General features: G+C 42.2%; 2 protein-coding genes and 2 long non-coding RNA genes across 4 annotated transcripts; 2 read left to right on the forward strand and 2 right to left on the reverse strand.

The window, feature by feature from the left end:
• The first annotated feature begins 313 nt into the window (after positions 1-313).
• LOC115153724 (uncharacterized) lies at positions 314-6,505 on the forward strand. The gene is made up of 2 exons (XR_003867751.1): positions 314-476; positions 5,916-6,505. It is a non-coding gene; the product is annotated as an uncharacterized LOC115153724 (long non-coding RNA).
• Positions 6,506-11,818: 5,313 nt separating this feature from the next.
• Positions 11,819-15,537, forward strand: LOC115154934 (transcription factor Sox-19a). The gene is made up of 2 exons (XM_029701655.1): positions 11,819-12,833; positions 13,106-15,537. Exons 1-2 carry the CDS (start codon positions 12,178-12,180, stop codon positions 13,416-13,418), a joined length of 969 nt encoding a protein of 322 aa, XP_029557515.1. The 5' UTR covers positions 11,819-12,177; the 3' UTR covers positions 13,419-15,537.
• A 3,405-nt stretch (positions 15,538-18,942) lies between these two features.
• Positions 18,943-20,873, reverse strand: LOC115153725 (uncharacterized). Its single transcript, XR_003867752.1, has 2 exons — positions 20,593-20,873; positions 18,943-19,393 (listed from the first exon to the last, which is right to left on the reverse strand). It is a non-coding gene; the product is annotated as an uncharacterized LOC115153725 (long non-coding RNA).
• Positions 20,874-21,380: 507 nt separating this feature from the next.
• LOC115153779 (mannose-P-dolichol utilization defect 1 protein-like) lies at positions 21,381-22,995 on the reverse strand. The gene is made up of 5 exons (XM_029699354.1): positions 22,925-22,995; positions 22,609-22,676; positions 22,001-22,078; positions 21,797-21,880; positions 21,381-21,505 (listed from the first exon to the last, which is right to left on the reverse strand). The coding sequence occupies exons 1-5, from the start codon at positions 22,993-22,995 to the stop codon at positions 21,381-21,383; spliced, it is 426 nt and encodes a 141-aa protein (XP_029555214.1).
• Between the last annotated feature and the right edge of the window lie 282 nt (positions 22,996-23,277).

Here is a 23,277-nt window from a genome sequence, read left to right on the forward strand (position 1 = left end):
ATGTAAGTTTTAACAAGGCACACCTGTTAATTGAAATGCATTCCAGGTGACTACCTCATGAAACTGGTTGAGAGAATGCCAAGAGTGTGCAAAGATGTCATCAAGGCAAATGGTGGCTACTTTGAAGAATCTCAAATATAAAATATATTTAGATTTGTTTTTTGGTTACTACATGATTCCATATGTGTTATTTCATAGTTCTGATGTCTTCACTATTATTGTACAATGTAGAAAATAGTAAAAATAAAGAAAAACCCTTGAATGAGTAGGTGTGTCCAAACTTTTGACTGGTACTGTGCGTCCTTACAATGGCTGAGGGCGCTACCATCCGATTCCCAGACGAATAATCCCTCTTATGTTGCCCTCAGGTGTCTCAGAGTGTCAGACGGAGACAAGCAGTAAGAAAACGGATGCCCACCCCAGCTAAAGGACGACCGATAGCATTGTCAGCCCCAGTGTCAAGCTCTCTTCTCCATGTAAGTAGTGCGTAGCACATTGATGACTAAATCAAGTCAAATCCAAATCAAATTTTATTGGTCACATACACGTTTAGCAGATGTTAATGCGAGTATAGCAAAATACTTGTGCTTCTAGTTCCTACAGTGCAGTAATATCTAACAAGTAATCTAACAATTCTCCAACAACTACCTAATACACACACATCTAAAGGGGTCAATGAGAATATGTACATGTATGGATGAGCGATGTCCGAGCTGCATAGGCAAGGTGCAATAGATGGTATAAAATACAGTATATACATATGATATGAGTAATGTAATATATGTAAACATTAAAGTGGCATTATTTAAAGGGGTATTGTTTAAAGTGACTAGTGATCCATTTATTAAAGTGGCCAGTGATGGGGTCTCAGTGTAGGCAGCAGCCTCGCTGAGTTAGTGATTGCTGTTTAGCAGTCTGATGGAATTGAGATAGAAGCTGTTTTTCAGTCTCTCGGTCCCAGCTTTGATGCATCTGTACTGACCTCGCCTTCTGGATGGTAGTGGTGTGAACAGGCAGTGGATCGGGTGATCTTGATGATCTTTTTGGCCTTCCTGTGACATCGGGTGCTGTAGGTGTCCTGGAGGGCAGGTAGTTTGGCCCCGGTGATGCGTTGTGCAGACCTCACCACCCTCTGGAGAGCCTTGCGGTTGAGGGCGGTGCAGTTGTCGTACTAGGCTGTGATACAGCCCGACAGAATGCCCCGAATGCCTTTACCTCCTCCCTAGAAGGTCGACTGACGGTCAGTCTGCAAGTAGTCCAAAAAATTTATAATAGTCTACCTGGCCATGTGGCGCAACCGAATGACAAATTGATGATATTCAAAGGAGACGAGCCCCATTTCGCCAGCGCTCCTCATGTCAAGTTAAGAAATTAAATGAAGCAGGGTAAACGGCGGGTAATATGACTCTCTTGAGGTAGCCAAATGGTGACACACTGTTATAAAATGGCCAGTGGAGCGAAAGCTGGTCTCGTGTGTGTGTGTCGTGTTGTAAGTCGCTCTGGATAAGAGCGTCTGCTAAATGACTTAAATGTAAATGTGTGTCATTTTTTTCATTCATAGAAGTCATATGTGATGAAAGTAATTGAGGTTTTAAGGAAGTATTTGTAATGTAAAACCGATTAACATTGATAAAAATAGACTAAGTCAAAAGGGCAACTTTCACTGGGGATGGGGGGGGTGTTCTTCCCCACATTCTGAAATATGCATTTTTGTCCCCCCCCCCCCCAGTTTCATCATTGGAATGATATACAAAACGAGTTAACGGTGTGCTTTAGGTCCATGCGGATGCCTCCACGCGGTGAGGTAGGTTGTTTGGAGTGTTTATCCGTTTTTTTGTTTTTTATGTCACCCCAATTCTAAAACCCTGCAAAAAATGTATTTCTGTGGATTGGTGGGAAGAGGTTCCTGGACCAATTACAGTTGGTTGTATTCATGCAAGTCATATTGGGTTAAATCTATTGAAGTATAGAAAGCATTTTCAACATAAAAAGCCCTGGAAAGCGTTGCGGTTCCGACAGTGGCCAGTGAGCTCTCGCTGGCCCTTGAAATTCCAGAAGAGAGGGTAGGGTGTAAATCTCTCCCTGGACCGTACCCATATCCGTAGCATCTCTACAAGGTGAACAGCCTCTGGCATGTTAGAACAATGTATGTAAGGGAAGTCGGCAAGTCAGATCTAAAGGCTGGTTCGGTCGGGCTGGGGTGCGAAGCAGGGCTGGGCTCGAGCTGGGGAGAAGTCGCTCTGTTGCCATCCTCTCGCAACCGTCGGAAGTCCGTCGTGCGGCCCGTCTCGCAGACTCTCGTGCATGGTCTCGCATGGGGCTGCGTGCGGAGGTTTGTCTGAGCAGTGACCCCGGGCGATGGCGGACCGGTGGGGGTTTGGTCCGACGGTTGGCGGCGGCTACTCTGGACGCGTGCCAGGCCCTTCTCGTGGATCTCCCCAGCTACGGCGCTTGCCTGCCCCGTTCACGCATGGGTCTCCAGCGGGTCACCTTAGCCGGCGCCTAGCAGCTGACTCAGAACTGGTGCGGAGCAGGGGAATCCGACTGTTTAATTAAAACAAAGCATTGCGAAGGCCCGAGGTGGGTGTTGACTCGATGTGATTTTTGCCCAGTGCTCTGAATGTCAAAGTGAAGAAATTCAATGAAGCGTGGGTAAATGGTGGGAGTAACTATGACTCTCTTAAGGAGACCTTAGCCCAGGATGATAGTAAAAGGGGCAATAAGATACATTATAAGAAGGGGAACACATATATAAACATAAAAGACAGTTGCAGGTCGGAGGGCCATCTTACAAAACAGGTCCACTAGATAGGGCCTTACCCTCTAGAGTTTGCAAGGACAGGGGCTTTAAGCTATGAGAAACTAACCGTGAGAGGCACACAGGCACGGCACATAGAATGCATCATTCTGGGGATAATAATTACCCTCATGGTGACTAGATTCGAAAGAGTGCAGGCCGAAGGGAGTAGACAAGGGGTTTATTAGATGAAGGCGGCTCGAACAAATCCCCGGCTCTGGCCAGGAGGAACAAAGGCGGTTGTCAGAGCATGAGGGCACTCTGACGACTGTGCAGGTCGAAGGGAGTAAACAAGGGATGGCACGGTAATGAAAGTGACTTCCGCTCACAACACACATACACCCATACTCACACATACAGTTGAAGTCAGAAGTTTACATACACCTTATTTCAGCTTTTCTTTCTTTCATCACATTCCCAGTGGGTCAGAAGTTTATATACACTCGATTAGTATTTGGTAGCATTGCCTATAAATTGTTTAACTTGGGTCAAACATTTCAGGTAGCCTTCCACAAGCTTCCCACAATAAGTTGGGTGAATTTTGGCCCATTTCTCCAGACAGAGCTGGTGTAACTGAGTCAGGTTTTCTAGGCCTCCTTGATCGCCACATGCTTTTTCAGTTCTGCCCACAAATGTTCTATAGGATTGAGGTTAGGGCTTTGTGATGGCCACTCCAGTACCTTGACTTTGCTGTCCTTAAACCATTTTTCCACAACTTTGGAAGTATGCTTGGGGTCATTGTCCATTTGGAAGACCCATTTGCGACCAAGCTTTAACTTCCTGACTGATGTCTTGAGATGTTGCTTCAATATATCCACATAATTTTCCTGCCTCATGATGCCATCTACTTTGTGAAGTGCACCAGTCCCTCCTGCAGCAAAGCACCTCCACAACATGATGCTGCCACCCCTGTGCTTCACGGTTGGGATGGTGTTCTTCGGCTTGCAAGCCTCCCCCTTTTTCTTCCAAACATAATGATGGTCATTATGTCCAAACAGTTCTATTTTTGTTTCATCAGACCAGAGGACATTTCTCCAAAAAGTACGATCTTGGTCCCCATGTGCAGTTGCAAACCGTAGTCTGGCTTTTTTATGGTGGTTTTGGAGCAGTGGCTTCTTCCTTGCTGAGTGACCTATGTCGATATAGGACTCGTTTAACTGTGGATATAGATATTTTTGTACCTGTTTCCCCCAGCATCTTCACAAGGTCATTTGCTGTTGTTCTGGGATTGATTTGCACTTTTCACACCAAAGTACATTACCTATCAGAAGCTTCTAAAGCCATGACATCATTTTCTGGAATTTTCCAAGCTGTTTAAAACCTGTTATGGCTTGATCCCGTTAGCAGGATCGGTATGACGACAGCCAGTGAAAGTGCAGGGCGGCAAATTCAAGACAACAAAAATCTCATAATTAAAATTCCTCAAACATCCAAGTATTTTACACCATTTTAAAGCTTTACTTCTTCTTAATCCAGCCACAGTGTCTAATTTCAAAAAGGCTTTACCGTGAAAGCAAACCATATGATTATGTTAGGTCAGCGCCTACACACACAAAAACACAGCCATTTTCCAGCCAAAGAGAGGAGTCACAAAAAGCAGAAATAGAGGCAAAATTAATCACTAACCTTTGATGATCTTCATCAGATGACACTCATATGACTTCATGTTACACAATACATGTATGTTTTGTTCGATAAAGTTCATATTTATATCCAAAAATCTCAGTTTACATTGGCGCGTTATGTTCAGTAATATTTTGCCTCCAAAAACATCCGGTGATTTTAAAGAGAGCCACATCAATTTACAGAAATACTCATCATAAATGTTCATGAAAATACAAGTGTTATACATGGAACTTTAGATAAACTTCTCCTTAATGCAACCGCTGTGTCAGATTTCAAAAAAGCTTTACCGAAAAAGCAATAATCTGAGTACGGCGCTCAGACACAAAAACATGCCATACAATATATCCGCCATGTTGGAGTCAACAATAGTCAGAAATAGCATTATAAATATTCACTTACCTTTGATGATCTTCATCAGAATGCACTCCCGGGAATCCCCGTTCCACAATAAATGTTTGTTTTGTTCGATAAAGTCCATCCTTTATGTCCAAATACCTCCTTTTTGTTCGCGCCTTCAGTTCACAAATCCAAATTCAGGACGCGCATGTCAGACGAAAACTCACAAATTTCCATTACAGTTCATAGAAACATGTCAAACAATGTATAGAATCAATCTTTAGCATGTTTTTATCGTAAATCCGCAATAAAGTTTCAACCTGAGAAATCCTTTGTCTTCAGAAATGCAATGGAACTGAGGTACCTCTCAGGTGAGTGCGCATGCCTGAGGCTCATGCCCTGCTGGCAGTGTTCTGACTGCAGGAGCTCTTATTCATCACCACTTTACAGTAGAAGCCTCAAACAAGGTTCTAAAGACTGTTGGCATCTAGTGGAAGCCTTAGGAAGTGCAAAATGACCCCACAGACACTGTAGTTTGGATAGAGAATTAATTGAAGTCCTACAGACTTTCTCAGGTTTTTGCCTGCCATATGAGTTCTGTTATACTCACAGACATCATTCAAACATTTTTAGAAACTTCAGAGTGTTTTCTATCGAAATCTAATAATATGCATATCTTAGTTTCTGGGAGTGAGTAGCAGGCAGTTTACTCTGGGCACGTCAGTCATCCAAGCTACTCAATACTGCCACCATCCATAAGAAGTTAAAGGCACAGTCAACTTAGTGTATGTTAACTTCTGACCCACTGGAATTGTGATACCATGAATTATAAGTGAAATAATTTGTCTGTAAACAATTGTTGTAAAAATTACTTGTCATGCACAAAGTAGATGTCCTAACCGACTTGCCAAAACTATGGTTTGTTAACAAGAAATTTGTGGAGTGGTTGAAAAACGAGTTTTAATGACTCCAACCTAAGTGTATGTAAACTTCCGACTTCAACTGTATATGTACACTTGGTAAGGTGCGCGGGTGCAGAACAGTAACAAGTATCACAAACACACACTCAAACCAGCAAAGCTCATGCTTCCATACATTGGCCGAGTGTGCTACCATCTGATTCCCAGCCAAGTAATCCCTCTTGTGTTGGTCTCAGGTGTCTCAGAGTGCTGGACAGACAAGCAGTAGGAAAAGGATGCCCACCCCAGCTGAAGGATGCCGGATAGTAGAGCTATTCCTTGGCTCTCTGTTCTCCTGGTAAGTAGTACGTGGCACATTGATGACTAGATACGTCGACCGATGGCCAGTCTGTAAGCCGGAAAAGGGTCTACTTGACCATGTGGCTCAACCCGAATGACAAATTGATTATATTCAAAGGAGACAAGCGGTGCTCTTCATGTCAAAGTGAAGAAATTCAATGAAGTGGGGGAAAACGGCAGGTAATATGACTCTTAGTGTAGCCAAATGGTGACACACTGCTCTAAAATGGCCAGTGGAGCGAAAGCTGGTGTCTGTCATTTTTTCATTCATAGAAGTCATATGGGATGGAAGTAATTGAAAGTTTTAAGAAAGTATTTGTCATGTAAAAACAAGTAACAATAAAAAAAAAATTGACAGTCACAAAGCCAAAAAGTAATTGCTGTGGATTGGAGGGAAGAGGTCCCTGGACCTTTAGTTCATGCAAGTCAATATTGGGTTAAAGCTATTGAAGTGTAGGAAGTATTTTAGACATACAATTATATAAAATGTATAGAAAAAAAGGTGTATTAATAAAGGTATTATGGGTTGGAAGCTATTAAAGTTTTAAGGAAGTAAATTTTAATTTATTGAAAAGCACCATAGTAAAAAATTATATATTACAGTTGACTTGAGAGTTTTATGTCATGTGATTGTTTTTCTAGGTTCCAATTGCAATTTTAAGATGGTCCCTGCCATAGAAATGACTGTAAATGGACTGAAAACAGAATGGAACCGAGAAAAGGGGTGTAGCTTGTTCACTATCATCAGGTGATTCAGAATATGTCATTTATTTCATCCTGGCATATTCTGTTAAAGAGGTATTGATGAGCAAAGTCTGCATCTTTAATATAAAGCTAACTTTACCGCAGTCTCATGAAGGAAATTGGGTTGCCTGCTTCCACACCAGTTTCAAGTCCTGTGACCTGCACATTGAATTTAAGGAAATCATTTTTGTTTGATTCTGTTTTCTCTTTTAGGAGTATGATTATCCCTTCCAATTTAGGTTGCGCTTTTTCCAGGTCATGTAGTAGCACCTCTGTTGCATTGGCTGTCATGTCCAGACTTTCCACTTTAGTTGAAAAGGTATCCTCTTCAGCAGTGAGCACTGCCAATGATTCATTTAACATTTTTAGTGGTAAGTCAAGGGCAGAGGTAATCTCCTCATGAACAATCTCTTGTATAGTAGCGGACAGCTCTTTCTGTTGTCTGGTGTTGAGAGCCTCCATGTTCCCACAGTTGAATTGTGGACAGACAAATTCTAACTGCTGGAGCATAATAGACCTGATAGTTATTTCTTGTCACACAATGAATGTCCCCACACCTTAATATTTTGTTTAGTATTAGGAAATAATACATTTTAGGGAATATGTCCATTCATTCATGGTAATTTGCAAAAGGAAGCCATGATAAGACCACACGTTTCAATGCATGCCAACGGAACCGGATGTCAAAATTCAAACATATACACTACATGACCAAAACTTTGTGGACACCTGCTCGTCGAACATCTCATTCCAAAGTCATGGGCATTAATAGGGAGTTGGTCCCCCCTTTGCTGCTATAACAACCTCCACTCTTCTGGGAAGGCTGTCCACTAGATGTTGGAACATTGCTGTGGGGACTTGCTTCCCTTCAGCCACAAGAGCATTAGTGAGGTCGGGCACTGATGTTGGGCGATTAGGCCTGGCTCGCAGTTGGCGTTCCAATTCACCCCAAAGGTGTTCGATGTGGTTGAGGTCAGGGCTCTCCAGTCAAGTTCTTCCACACCGATCTCGAAAAACAATTTCTGTATGGACCTCATTTTGTGCAAGGGGCATTGTCATGCTGAAACAGGAAAGGAAAGGGCGTTCCCCAAACTGTTGCCACAAAGTTGGAAGCACAGAATAATCTAGAATGTCCTTGTATGCCGTAGTGTTAAGATTTCCCTTCACTGGAACTAAGGGGCCTAGCCCGAACCATGAAAAACAACCCCAGACCATTATTCCTCATCCACCAAACTACACAGTTGGCACTATGCATTGGGGCAGGTAACGTTATCTTGGCATCCACCAAACCCAGATTCGTCCGTCGGGCTGCCAGATCACTCCAGAAAATGCGTCTCCACTGCTCGAAGAGTCCAATGGCGGTGAGATTTACACCACTCCAGCCGACGCTTGGCATTGCGCATGGTGATCTTAGGCTTGTGTGCGGCTGCTAGGCTATTCTACTGTCAATATTTGTCTATGGAGATTGCATGGCGATTTTATACACCTGTCAATAACGGGTGTGGCTGAAATAGCCAAATCCACTAATTTTAAGGGGTGTCCACATACTTTTGTATATATTGTGTATTTTGTGGAAAAGAGATGTTGTATGTTTCTAAATGATGCATCATGCTGCCTTGGAGACAACATGACCGAGCGGTGCAGATTACTCTTCAATTTGAGAAGGGTGCTCCTCCCTCACTGTTGTTGCCCATTTACGTCACTGGCTATAGACCTGTGCACTGCAGTTCAGCTTAATCGATCTCCCTCAATATGACCCATATTAAGAGACGTAATGATCCTGTTTTTTGGAACATCCGAATGGTCATGCAGGGGGGATTTATTGCATAAATAGTGGGGCCATGAAAGAATTGCATTCTTGTCTTGTATAAACCCATATATTTTGTTTTCAGATGCATTCTCGGATTGTCTCTAGGACTAGGCAAATGTACTGTGAGCAAATTTGGCTGCATTTACACAGGCAGCCAAATTCTGATCTTTTTCCACCAATTGGTATTTTGACCAATCAGATCAGCTCTTTTGACAATAATTTGGCAAAATTTCAGAATTAGTCTGCCTGCAAGCGTTTTAAGATTTCTGCTCAAACATAGTCAACAATATTGACGTTGTAGACTAGCTGAAACATAATGAAACAACAGCAACAATCATATAAACGTAGACTAGCTGAAATCATTTATTTACGTTTTGTTTTTACAGAAACAATGTAAAAAATAATTTCTACATTGGATTCTGCTCTATGTAAGTGTGGATGTATTTGATTTAATAAAAATGTTCAGCTTCTTTGGATATTTGCAGTTGAACTGATTTGATCACCACAGAGTGCACTTAATCACATTTGGTTCATTGAAATGCACATGCAGTATGCTTGACCAGTACCATTTTAGGAATCGAATTTAGAATGTTACTGCTTGTTTGACATTACAAATCAGAGGAAAAACAAATGTATTATGACAATGGGGTTGTTATACCTGTATCTGCCACCAGATGGATTCCAAATACTGTCCAATTTTGGGTGCCTTCCATCCAGTGCCTATCCTTCAGGCGTTTAGATTTTAAAACATAAATCACTTTTTATGTTTAAATGCACCCACGAAAAAGAGAGATGGACCCAAGGGGGTAGATAAGTCAGAAAGACTTTGAACAACAGCTTTGTCTCAAGTGTCATTGATAAACCACTGAAGTTATTCGTGAGTTAGAATTTTTACAAATTTACATTGTTTTACTGGACTAGTTACTAATGGAGTTACTGACAGTCATAAAGTGGATCTGGTGAATAATTCCACGTTTTTCTGAAATTATTTTCTAGTATATTTCTACAATTTGTAGTATCTCTGCTGTGTGTCTTTATGTTTGTCCGGAATAGGCCTAAGTGCTCTTTAGAAATGTTGTAGGTCTATAGGCTACAGCCCCCTTTAAAGATCTCTCAGCGTGTCAATTGAACAAATCTACATGAATCAGAGTTATTAGAAGGTAACAGCATGTCAGCGTCCTATTTCTTAAGAAACGAATCCTCACCCTTTAAACTTTTACAGTTGAGAATGGCATCGAACAGCCTCTTGTCATTCTCACACACGGTTCCTGTTGTCATTTCATCACTTTTCCTTATGTTATTAAACGCAACCAACCTAGACCAATGTATACTTCTCTGGCTCAGTGTAGGTGGTCATTCCTCCAAATCCCCCCCCCCCCCGCCGGTATCCATCCTTCACTATTTCTCTCACCAGGATTGGCCTCCCAACCGTGACCCCCCAACCCCCCACTGGCACCCCAATTGTTGGCAGGGCAATTGTGTGTGCGGGAGGCTCGTAAAGGGCCCTGCCTGGGTTCCCCTGCCCTGTGACGGATAGCTGGGAGACCGCAGGGCCCATTTACATGAGAAGAGCCGGAGGAGAGAGCGATGAATAGAGCGACTTTCAATCTGCTTGTCTCTGAGGACTTTCTCTTCCAACCACCAACCCCCCATCACCAACCCTTTGTTTGTGCTACTCTCTGTTTCTTGGCCTCCCTCTCTTTCTATCCTCTTTCTTCTCCTCAACCTCTCCACTTCATTTTCCTTTGCCTCAAATCTGTCATTGCCAATTTCTGTTTTTCTTATGTATATAATGCTAGAGGCTTTCAAATCTCACCCCCCCCGTCCTGTCGGTCTTTTATTTGCCCACTTTAATGTTGAATTGATTGTCATCACCACAACACCAGGAAACATAAATGTATTTCCTCTATTTCCCTTATCCTCTGCTCACAAAAAGACTGACCCTTGCACAATGGGAGAGACATACTCCAAGTACAAATAGTAAAATAAGTTGCATAATGGCTATATTATCTTGGTCATTGGAACCAGTCCAAATAAATTGGATAATGGCTGTGTTATTGTGGCCATCGGAACTAGCTAGTCCAAATAGATTTGATGATGTAGATATTATTGTGGACGTTCAGTCCAAATTAACAGATCGACCTCTCAACCAACCAAATCTCCTTGATGCTAAGGGGGACTGGGATTATTGTGCACATTGTGGTCTATTTAAGCAATAAGGCACCTCTGGGGTTTGTGGTATATGGCCAATATATCACGGCTAGGCTGTTCCTAGGCACGACGCAAAGCGGAGTCGTGGTATATTGGCCATATACCACAAACCCCTGAGGTGCCTTATTGCTATTATAAACTGGTTACCAACGAAATTCACCAGTTTATAGTTTTTGTTTTATTTGTCCCATTTGATTATATCACTCTAACATTCTACTTGTATCACTCTACTCAGTGCTTGAAGTGGACTGAAATAGTAGGTGCCAGCTAGTACACCAGTGGGCACCAGATCAATTCAAACCCTGACTTAATCCTGCAAAGCATAATGAATGAGCTATTTACTGATGGATGGCTATGGGCAAACACCTAGCCCCCGGTGGAGGTGTAAAGTGGTGCCCATAGAAACTAGAAAAAGGTGTAATGGTTAGCTACTAGTAATATCACACCTAGTCTCATTTTAGAACCGCAGGGAGCTGCTACTGGATAGAGGAGGCATGGACCATGCATGGGCTATACTGGGAAATGGGTCATGTTTTGTTGACATACTTTCTCTCTGAAAACATAAGCCTACCAGGCTTTTGACAATGGAATCCAATGGAATGTACATTGTCATATGTTATTAGGTCGTTCATATATGCTACACATTCTGACATTACATTGATTTGAAAAGCCTAAACGTATTTTGATTACTGTCAACAAGTGTCATTAATGTGGTGGCCAATATTATAGAGAAAGATCTGAAATAAAATAATGATATACCTTAAGTAAATAAGAATGATGAATCTGAACATTTAAACTCGTTTTTTAAGTTTGTATTGGAGAGAGAATTGGGTGAGGGTTTCCCTGCCTTCTCCCTCCCTTGCCTTAAACATTTCTGTTGGCCAATGTTATGGAGAGAAGCCTGAAACAAAAGTATTCTTTATCTTAAATAAACAAGAACTATATAATAAATTGATCAAACTAAAGTTTGCGTTGCAGAGAGAGAAAGGGGGGGTGGGGGGCTGCCTCCCTCCCTCCCTCCCACAGCGATTCCGCCTCTCTTCATATTCACTCAAGTGCATTCCAAATTCACCGCACCCCTTCTATAGTGATGTAAATGAGTGGGCTGGAGGGAGGGAAGTTAGGAGCAGATTTGCTTGTGAAGAAGTTTTATAATCACCAGCTACCAGTGGGATAGGGAGTTATTTCAAGAAGGAACTCTACAGCAGTATCTCTCTTCTCATTGTAGTTTAAAGTCGTGAGTTGGTAGCAGGATGTTTTTGCTCCGATTTTGTTTCCATCTCTGACAATTTGGTTTATTATTATTGTTTTCAACTTCTGCTTGGGATGCTTGGTTGACATTTACACAGCCGGTGTAATTTTAAAACTCTGTTCAAACTTTGTATATTTCGTTTATGGTAAATATGTATAACATTATAGAGCACCAACTCAAGTCCTCTGTCCCTTCACATCATCCTGGAACAGGAATGCCACCTGCGAACGGAGTAGGGGGGCACGAGGGCGGCCACACAGGTTCCAAATTACCGACCATCCAACCTGACCCGATGGACAAAGTCAAGCGGCCCATGAATGCCTTCATGGTCTGGTCTCGCGGTGAGCGACGGAAAATGGCTCAGGAAAATCCCAAAATGCACAATTCTGAGATATCCAAACGGCTGGGTGTCGCGTGGAAATCTCTAACAGACGCCGAGAAAAGGCCCTTCATTGACGAGGCAAAGCGCCTCCGCGCGGTGCACATGAAGGATTATCCGGACTACAAATACAAGCCCCGTCGTAAAACCAAACCGATGCCGAAGAACAATACTCTAGCTGCCCAGTATCAGATGTCGGCCGGTAACCACCTGCTGAGTGCGTCCGCGGCTCAGGGACAAGTTGGAAACCCCAGAATGGACGCATATGGCTGGGGCCACACAGGGGGCTACACTGCGGCGATGCAAAGCGAGGCGCTCGGCTACAGCCAGCAGCTTCACCGCTATGACCTGTCAGCACTTCAGTATCAGTCCAGCATGGCCCAGGCCCAAGCCTACATGAATGGTGCCAATGCATACAGGTGAGTCTAGATTGTTACTTTTTCTATGATTTGGCTGTCTACAGTTTATTCAGATATATTTTCTTTCCAATGTACCATTGGCAGTTATAGGCCTAAACTGTTTTTGGATATACAAAACCCATGGCCAGGTGGTTTTATTGGCACTAATAGTCTATACCCATCTTGTCAATTTATTTTTGGTCAGTGACCCTTTTGTGACTTTTTGAAGCCAAATAGTTACTCTCATTAGTTTCTCAATTGATCGGTAACCCAATCTCCAATCTCTCTCCCAGCCCCATGTCCTACAACAGCAGCCCCCAGCAGGTCAGCCCAGTGATGTCCATGGTGAAGCAGCAGTCTGATAGCCACAGCATGTCCCCCTCCCCCACCGGGCCCCACAGCCCCCTCCAGCAGCACCACCACCAGGCCCACCAGCAGCACCAGACCCAGCGTGGTATCCAGGTCCAGGGAGACCATCTCAGGGACATGATCAGCATGTACATGCCTGGGGGAGATGCCTCAGAGGCCCAGAGAGGGTACTCCGTCTCTGCAGCAAACATCCAGCAGCATTACCTGGGAGGGTCAGCTCCACTCACCCACCTTTGAATTCCCTCTCACACACCTCTAAGCTGAACTCACTCACCAACTCGCACACCTCTGAACTGAGACATTATACTGATTCAATCAACCTTGTATCATGTTGGTTGAAGTGCTGTCGACTCCCCTCCTAACTCTTGTTGGTCCCTTATCCACATCTGACCTACAGGGTCTGACACTGTTATTGTGGAAGTCCAGAAAGATGGATGTTGGCAAACAACGGGATCTGACTTGATATGCTGGCATTGACTGGTGGCAGCCCTATGGGGTCAGTAAATGTGCAGGGACTGAAGAAAGAAAATAATATTCATTTTAATACAAAGATGAGATCACTCACTGACACAGACAATATTTTGTGACAAGATGATGATGTCGTCATCATTGGTCGTTGATTGGTTGCGTGGTTTCAGTGTACATTCCAGTTGTAATGCCTTAATGGTTATGAGTGATTCCAAACCCCAGATATTGTCCCATTCTGCTATTTCTCTAAACCCACCATCTAAAAGAGTATTAATGACTGCAATGGGAACTCGAAAAGTTGAAGTGGAAGTATGATTTTTTTTTTTTGTGAATTTTGAACAAAATGGCTTCGACATTGACAATCTCAAATGTTTCTCTCAGACAACTGCCATTTCTATATCCGTTCAGAAAATGAATTTACCTCTAAATGGGTCTACACCCTGTAATTTATATAAAAGTTAAACAGCAGTTGATTTTGATTTCACAACTTTTTGAAACACAAAACTGAACCAATATTTGAGGATTTTGTTATTGTTTAGTTTAAATCGATGCTGCTTTTCTGAGGTTTAGGCCTTATTTACCGTTGTGAAATGTATTGAATGTTTTATTAATACCCTTATAGTAAGGGTATTGTTATTTCAAGTCACTTGACAAGAATGATGTAAAAAAAAAAAAGTAATAAAGTGTTATTATTTTTCTATTTTCTACTGTCACATAATGTGCCTATGATAAATTCCTAAAACTAACACCATTTACATAAAACATAACTAAAGTCTACCGATGCAACCGTAGAATAAACTCAAGGCCTATATGATTTAACATGGAGATAGTCGAAACTTTCACCAGGCCTTTGCCCGCTTTTCTTTCCCAACAGAAAAGGAGAGTGGAAAGCCATCCAACTCCCGAGCATAATTACCCGTTTCGGTAAATCTCATTGTTCCCTCACTGCTTTAGAGCATGCAGGTGCACACAGTAAACCGTGGTTCTCAGCGTGTCTTATGGCTGGCTTTGTCCTCTTTTCTCTGGGTGCCCCATGGGGCAGAAAATTAGCGTTGCATTGAGTGCCCCTTCTTCCTTATCCCACAGTCCAGGCTTAACCCTTTCCCTGCCCCTCACCATTCTCATGGAAATCAGGTCTGCCATCACATCACTGACTGACTAGTCAAACTAGGCTAGGGAATGTCGTAGGGTAGGACATGGATTCATATTAACGGACCTCCACAAACTTTTGTGACAAAACGATTTCCTTAACTGAAGACAAAGTTAGATTTATTTTTAAAAAATTGTCTTAAATTGGAGCAACTAGGAACATGTAAACTAACAGAGTGCGATTCTGCATGTAAGCTATACTCTTGGAGGAAGGGGGGTCCACTTTTCTGAAGAAATCTCTTAGCAACGAGCAGTCTTCCACAGGTTGTTGTTACCAAGGGATACTCCTGTCACCAAACTACCCCCTCCAGTTAAATGACTATGCCATTCCATAGACACTCTTGTCCTCTTGCATCATAGCAAAACACCTCTAAATCTACCCACCCAACATTTGTTTGTAGATGTAAAATTATGTAGGCCTAGGCAGCACAATACAACAATTTTACAATATGCAATTGATAGTTAAACATTGATCTGTGAGTCTTGCAAACTGATGATGTTAAAACACAATGTGTGTGTAAGGGGTATACGGTTAAGATCTAGACAGAAGGCTTTCATATCTGCTCTCAATTTTTTCCTTCCCATTTGGTCTGTTCCTTCAAATTAGTGAAAAGTAGAAATTGTGCAAAAATATAGAATTTTAAAAGCCTGTTGTATTAAATTGCCTTTTAATATACACCACATGGAAAATTCAATACATGTGATTTTTTTTATATGAATAAAGACTTGCTAAAGTGCCAAAATTCTGCATTTTGATATGTCCCTCTGTGCATCCTCTGATTTCTAGGAGGATTTTAACCCACTTAACACCAACATTTCACCATCAATGTAAAGCCCTAGTTATCCTGTTGCTTTGACATAGTCATTTCTGAAGATTATTTGTGTAATGTGATTAGTAATTCATTTTAAAAGGTCAACCCTGTTACATGAACTGAACTCTCATTTTAACATGGTTAAATATTCCTCTTAAATGTATTTTACAAAAGAAGCTAATAGTGTTAAAGCAGGTGAGCTGGTTCTACTCTTTTTTTTGGTGGTGGAAAACTGAGTGAGTCGAGCATAACACGTCAACCCTGTTACCCATAGACAGGCTAGAAATGTTTTAACAATGTGATTTTTTTTTGTGAAGCTTGCATTCAATTGCCCTTCCCTGTTGCATACAACAAGCTTCCATTCCCCCCTGTCACAAGGGGATTCATGGATGAAGTTGTCAATCCTGTTACTTTATTTGGTACTTAATAGACACTTATTATAGTACTTTTTTAATTTCACTTCTTGTGATGGGAAAACCTTTTTTATTAAGTTGAACATGTGCTATTTATGATAGTATATCCATATTAGGTGAAATAAAAGTGCTTTTTTCACCAAGTTACACTACTTAAAGGGCACCTACTTGCTGGAACGACCCATTTAGTTTCAAATACTTGTTCAATTGTTGTTGTTTTTTCATTTTCTTTGGGTTAGAGTGAGGGAATGAATAAAACTTGCAAAAGCAATAACCACTTCCATGTGCATTGGGCAGACAAGGTAGTTTTACCCAAGTCATAATGAACAATGTTTTGGTGGCAGGCAGACAGCAGGTGAGTGCTCTGAGTGGGCGTCTTCTTGCATTAGTAGAATGGCTGCCACGCTTCAGTGCCATGTCACAAGAGCGGGCTGGATCGGCAGCATATTTTACCACAACTGTGAACAGTCACCAAAGATCAGGGCTGTGCTCTGTCACGGGCGACAAGCTGGCATGGGCAGCCGTTTGTGTGTGTGTGGCCAGGGATATGCGTGATGGTGGAGATAGGGAAAGATGTTGTGTCTGGCTCCCACATAGTAATTCTTTGCCTCAGAAGTCATTAGCTGGTCAAAGCAAACAGTCATCTCCATGTTCTACAGAACAAGGTGAAAACACTCAAGCACGCCACAAAAATAGCTAAATTACACGTCAGATGGCAATCAACTGGCGACCGATGAGATGTGTCGTAGCAGTAGTAAATCAATTCCTATTACGTAAATGGTTTCAGAGAAAGCTGGTGACTGTCATGTTGACTAAATTTATGATGGTTACGATTTTAGTGAGGAATAATGGTCTTTGGACCACCTGGAACGACGTACTCATGACAATCTCTTACCCCCAAAACGGGGCTGATTTTGTTCAAATGAATCTCTGACAATTATCTTCTACCCCCATTCTATAAGCATTGTAAGGTGTGTTTCCAGTGTAAACTCATTGCTCCCCTCCCACCACACTTTAGTTCTCACAGAGAGAGGGACCACCCTAAGGTTGGGCTGGACTGGTCTATCCAGTTCTCAGTCTCCCCATGACGTGCCACACCACACAAAGCCAACACATCGAGGTCAACAACTCACAATTCCCGCCCAAGAAACATGGCGTGGAGTTAGCACAGGTGTTCCTCAAATGAATGCACCGGTAAACCCACATTTTGTTCAGGCACGCAAACAGATCCTTTTTTTTGTGTTGAGTTGATCCCTCCAAAAACTTTCACAGCACTCAACTGATTTCTTAGAAAGGCTGGCTATGCTTAGATGTTCTTTTGTATACACATTTTCATGGAATTGTCTCTTAATTTAATTCTAACGCATTACAGTCCTGAAAATTAAATATTCTTTTGGAAACCCAAACTGAACAAAACGTGGACAAGTATTGGCCGCAGGGACATGGACACAAAGATCCTTAGATCAGAGCTGTGAAGGGTGAGTCTGTACACAGCACATCAAAAAGCAACGCAAAGGCATAGAAACTCACTGACGCATTCATGCGTCAGAGAGATTGGAGACACATGAGCTTGTACAGGTAGATAAGGACAGGACAACACATTGGGCCTCATGAGTTCCAGCAGATATGAGCCAGTCTAGATATGAAGCTTAACTTCAAATGAAGACCTCCCAAGATGACCTCCCCAGGTGAAAAAAAAAAACAATTTCCACAGCCTTCCACACAAACAAATAAGATCATTACATGTTTGCACCCACACAGTGACACTACCTTTCTCATTAAAGGCCTAGCGCAGTCAAAACCCTGATTTATATATATTTCCACACTATGAGGTTGGAATAATACTGTGAAAATGATGATAATGCCCTTTTAGTGTAAGAGCTGTTTGAATAGACTGCCTTACATTTCTGCCTGTTTTGGTGGGAGGGAGTTTTGGCCTTCTATGGTGACTTACCCATACGGTAAATCAGTTAGACCTGTAAGAAAGAAAGTTCCAAACTGCTGCCAAAAACAGCTGATTTTCAGTTTTCCCCTCCTCACTAAGCAAAAGTATTGCTTGAGAAATTGCTCTTTGCTAAAAAGCTATTTGTTTCTTTTTTAGCATTGTAATTGAAAACAATCACAGTAAGATACTTAATTGTTGCCCAGAAATGATTTGATATTGAGATAAAAAAAAAAGCTACACTGGACCTAGGATGTTAGCACATTCAACTGTAAAGCTGGCCATGATGCCACATATCTGATTGCTGTAGGGTCAGTCCAGTAATAGAGTACAGTTTGGTTAGTGTGACTTGGTCAAAATAAACGTTTAATTTGACCTAATTTTAACATTGTCATAAAGAGCACACGTTCCACTTCATAAAAACATGGTTTCCCATCTCAAGGGCTTAAATAAACAAAACGACTATAGTAAGTGCCAATAAAGTAACATGATTGAGGTTCTCATCTTAAAAACAATAATCACCTTGTGACAGAGGGAATGGAAACTTGTGTGCAACAGGGAGGGGCAATTGAATACTTGCTTCAATGTTTTTAAAATTGTTAAAAACTTATGGGTAACAGGGTTGATGTGTTATGCTCAACGCGCTCAGTTTTCCACCAGAAATCAGAAATTGGCCAAAAAGAGTAAAACCAGCTCAACTGCTTTTACACTGATTTGACATTTATGTTCATATTTTTTTTTAAAGGAATAGTTTCACCATATTAAAATGAGAGTTTAGTTCACATAATAGGTTTGACCTTAAAAATGGAGGGACAGACATGAATGAATCACATTCAATTATAATCTTCAGAAATGACTTGTCAAAGCAAGAAAATAACTAGGGATTTGAAATGATGGTATAAACTTGGAGAAGTGTTAGGGTTGAGTGGGTTAAAATCTTCCTAGAAGTTGGCAAAAACATGACAAGTACGATAATCAATTCAACAGTTTTAATTACAAGAAAAGTCAACAACCCAAGTATACTTCTGCAGAAGCTTTCCTCAAGATGACATGAACATTGTGCTCTGTCTCTCTCTAGAGGCATGAATGAGAATCGCAGTACATTTGTCTCGTAGCAACAATGCATTTACTGACGGAACAAATACGGTTTATATAGTTAAGAGTATTATATTTTGTGACCTGAAATGTTATGGATTAAACGTTGCCATAAAAGCACCTCAAAACAAGCATGCGCACACGATGGAATGATTGAAGTAACATTGAATGTTTGGTACCATTCACTATAACAGTGGGTCCTTGGATTGAGATGTGGTTGACTACTACTCAGTAGTGTCTTTAGTGCTGCTAGTCTTGAAACACCAGGAGCAGGCAGCTGCGCGGACCCAGCTCCACAGGGGGCTTAGCCCCCTCCGTTTTAATTTTATGTCCCTATATGAAAATAGCAAATAAGTTAAAATGATTGAGTGACAGGTTGGCGCAAAAATTTATCTCCGATGTGCTGTGTCAGCACAATGAACAGAGGGCGCCACGGTATGTGTAGAGGGGCTACGGAAAGTCACTGGGGTAGGCTAAGGGAATAACGCGATTCCCCCCCGCCTGTAATATTTTATTAATAAGGTCGAGGTCAAGTTTACCATTTAAGTTGCTTCACTCAATTTTGCCTCACGCCCTACCACTACAGAGTTTAGTTAGCTTCTTAGCTAGCTGTAAAAAGCGTTACTGTTACTAGCCTTAGCATCAAACTAGCGAGAGAGTGGCTGGAATTACTGCAGAATTCCAATGCAAGAACCCAAATGACGTCCCTGGGTATAGCGGTATGTTTCAGCATATGAATAGCCACATTATATTGTAGTTCTTGGTAGCCGATTGGTTTTCGTGGTTGTAAATTGAACCGTACGTATTGGAAACATGTTTATGTTTGGCTGGCATTGCTTAATTGATGGGGTTGAATTTGAGCCACAGGAGTGTATTGCGCCATATCACAACGTGTTGCTGTACTCATGAGCGGCATGGTTTTCCATGTTTGAAGTGGGCCTATTTGTTTTGCAAGAAAGCGGTGCATGGCTGCATCTCACTGTAGTTTACTTATCTGGATCTCCAGTCACCGTTTGTTTACTTACTGTTAATGTAACTAGCCTAAATATAGATTGATAAATGCATGACATAATCTGATATTGTTTACTAGGCACCACCGTTTTGTTTGCATTCATTCGCAGTTGTGTCTGTATTCAGAGCCAAATACTGCTATTCAGTATTTTTGTTTGCACGCATGAATAACTAGGCTACGACTTTCAGCACCTCGTTTGCATTATTTTGGTAAAGCACGGCTGCATTCACATAGGTTGTTTGTAATAGGTGAATTACCCTATCCAATTACCCTATCCATCCATTATATTCATTACCAAAACAGTCTTGCTTTAGTGTGTAGGTCACTGGCCATTGTGCTGATACAGCGCAGTGGAGATTGCAGCGAAATCTGTAGCCTACCTGTCACTTGAAAAGCACTCAATCAATGTTCTCGTAGTCTCTGCATTTGAACTCCGCTTATCACGCTACACCCCAATAAACAATATAATTCCAATGCAAGAATCCCCCAAAATTGTGCCCGATTTCAACTGCCCCCTCACCGATTTCACTTTATTCTGGAGCCAGGTCTGCAGCGGTGACAGGCACATACATGGGTCAGAGTGGAGACAGAGATCTAGTCTCCAGTCTCCTACAGAGAGGGATAGGACCAGGGGAGGAGAGACGAAAATGATGAGGAACAGAATGAAAAGGGAAGAGAGACAGTATGAGAAAAATGAGAGAACAGGGTCAAATACAAAGATGATTTGAAAGGGGATGTAATGATAGGGATTATTTTGATAAGAGTAATACAAACAGAGAAGCACTGCTTTCACCTTTTTTTAAGTGTGTGTGTGTTACCTGTAGAGAGGTGAAGATTACAGCCAGTGAACCAGTGAAGACCAGGAACACAGACAGAGGTGGCAGCTGGCCCTTGTTGCCATGGCAGTAGTTCCTGTCTGGGTCACCTGGCCAAACACACCCAACATAACAAACACTCAGCAGCCAGTCTGTACAAGTCAATATTGGCAACTTATTACAGCCCAACACATGCAGTTAGCTTCCTCTTAGCAGTCAGTCTGTAAACTTATATAGGCACGTTTATTATGACCTTACATAAGCAGTTACCTCGCTTGTTTTCTCACCATTGACAAAGACCCAAAAGCATTGCCTTCCTTTGCAGCAAACTAATCAAATGTTGTACTTCTTCTCCTGCTAAATTTTGCACATGCATTCTTATCCCATAGGCCAGCTCCTACAGTATACCATCTGCTGACTGTACCGCAACTGCCAGAAGCATTCCAGCTGATTATATTTCAATGCAAATGGACAATAAAAGCGTTATATGGCATCATACCCGACTAGCAACAACAGCCAGCGTGCTGGAGGCCTGCGTCGTAGAGATGAAATGTTTATGGACCAGAGGAGAGGTCAGGAGCAACATCACACCACTGTAGGCCAAGATTAACAACACACCTGCAGGAAACAAGGACAGTTAGGACACAGCCGCTGTACAGAACATAAACACATTATTCCTGTGAAATGTAGCCTAAAATAAACTGTTAGGCATTAACTCTTTATGTTGTACTCCCATGGCTGACATATTGTTCTTTTTACCAATGGGGTGGTGATTTGCCGAACTTTATCTGATCGAATGCTTGTGTTAAAAACATTTCATAATTACTAGTATTGATTTAAAATGTTATCTATAGGCAGGGACTCATGCACATTAGAAGCACATATGTATACAGAGGGGAGTGGTCACACGTTTGAGGGTGTTACTACTGTAGTGTTGGATGAGGAAGCTCATGGCCAAACTCTGGATCGACATGAACAGTCTCTGCCCAGGCTCTGTGCAACAAACAGACAGACGTGGAGCAAATAAAGATACAATGGTTTGTCAGTTGATTGTTCATACTCGAGGGGGAAGTTGTTGGTGGTTGTTGTTGGTGGTGCAAAAGACTACAGAACCTGTGATGGCATAGACCTGCAGTAGGACAGACCACCAGCTGATCCCTGATTCACTTCTGAACTGAAGGGAGCTGTGCTCTAGGGCAGAGGGATGAGGGGGGGAAGCAAAAAGGCATAACGACAGAAAAAGAAAGATATGTTAATAGAACGATTTAAGCAAATACATGAAACATGCGTAACAGAGGTTTCACGATTATTAATCTTAGCATACAGTCACCTCAAATCATTGGCACCCTTGTCTAAGATATATATTGTATTTTTTAAATCATTATTTTAGACTTATAAAATTTGCTTAGAGAAAGATTTTGCAAACAAGTACTACTTTTTTTCTAAGAAAAGTAATTTTCTCAATACTTTGTGCACCCTCCACTAAGCCTTTTTCTATAATGAAGGCCAAGAAGATCCTTAAGGACCTCAGCCACCCAAGAACAGTCCACAGATACAGTACAGGTGCATCAGTACTAAGACAGAGAGACTAAAAAAACATTTTCTATTACCAGAATATCAGACTGTTGAACAGACATCACTAGCAGAATTGTTTCTGTGTTCATGTTTAGACGCTACTCTTGTTCGTGTATTCACTTTATGTTAGTTCGTATTATACTCACCGACTGCACCTGCTTCCTGACTCCCAGCCTCTTCGTTACAGTAAACAATACTGCCCGATGTGTGATAACTGCTAGATAAAGGGGGAATAATCAGGGAAGTGATGAAGTCCAGGTGTGCCTAATGATGAGGCGCAGGTGTGCGTAATGATGGTTGACAGGTGTGCGTAATGATGGGTTGCCAGGACCGGTGGTTAGTAGACCGGCGACGTCGAGTGCCAGAGGTGGGGAGTGAGAGTAGACGTGACAGTACCCATAAAAAAGAAAGCAACAGCTAACCAAGACATCTCCCAGATGGTCGACGAACAGGGAGACCTACTTCGCAAACACCATGACCAGCTGGCACAACTGGGGACAGCGATGGATGAGGTCCTCCGCGTTCTTCAACATCTAGATCTTCCTTGAGGCGTCACCTCCAACAAGCGGAGGATCCTCTACCATGAGTTGATCCAGCGAGCCAGTACCTCAGCCCATTCAGCAGTCCACATAGGTCAGCGTTGCCCATTTGTCCCTCACGGACAAATATGACGGGACTCCATCCAAATGCCGTGGCTTCCTCCTCCAGTGCTCCCTCTATTTCGCACATCAAATGGGAGCCCCCACCACCGAGAGGTCCAAGGTTGCCACGGTCATTTCCCTGCTGACTGGGCTGGCGTTGAAGTGGGCTACGGC

This window comes from Salmo trutta, chromosome 19, assembly GCF_901001165.1.
Source record: "Salmo trutta chromosome 19, fSalTru1.1, whole genome shotgun sequence".
In the NCBI taxonomy this organism is placed as follows: Eukaryota; Metazoa; Chordata; class Actinopteri; order Salmoniformes; family Salmonidae; genus Salmo; species Salmo trutta.

Excerpts from the sequence above, each read along its gene's own strand:
- LOC115154934 (XM_029701655.1), top strand. The coding sequence starts at position 12,178 with ATGGTAAATATGTATAACATTATAGAGCACCAACTCAAGTCCTCTGTC. Across the intron at positions 12,834-13,105 it reads AATGGTGCCAATGCATACAG|CCCCATGTCCTACAACAGCA; the intron begins GTGAGTCTAGAT and ends TCTCTCTCCCAG.
- LOC115153779 (XM_029699354.1), bottom strand. The coding sequence starts at position 22,995 with ATGTTGAAGAACGCGGAGGACCTCATCCATCGCTGTCCCCAGTTGTGC. Across the intron at positions 22,079-22,608 it reads TCAGGAAGCAGGTGCAGTCG|AGCACAGCTCCCTTCAGTTC; the intron begins GTGAGTATAATA and ends CCTCTGCCCTAG. Across the intron at positions 21,881-22,000 it reads GCAGGTCTATGCCATCACAG|AGCCTGGGCAGAGACTGTTC; the intron begins GTTCTGTAGTCT and ends TTTGTTGCACAG.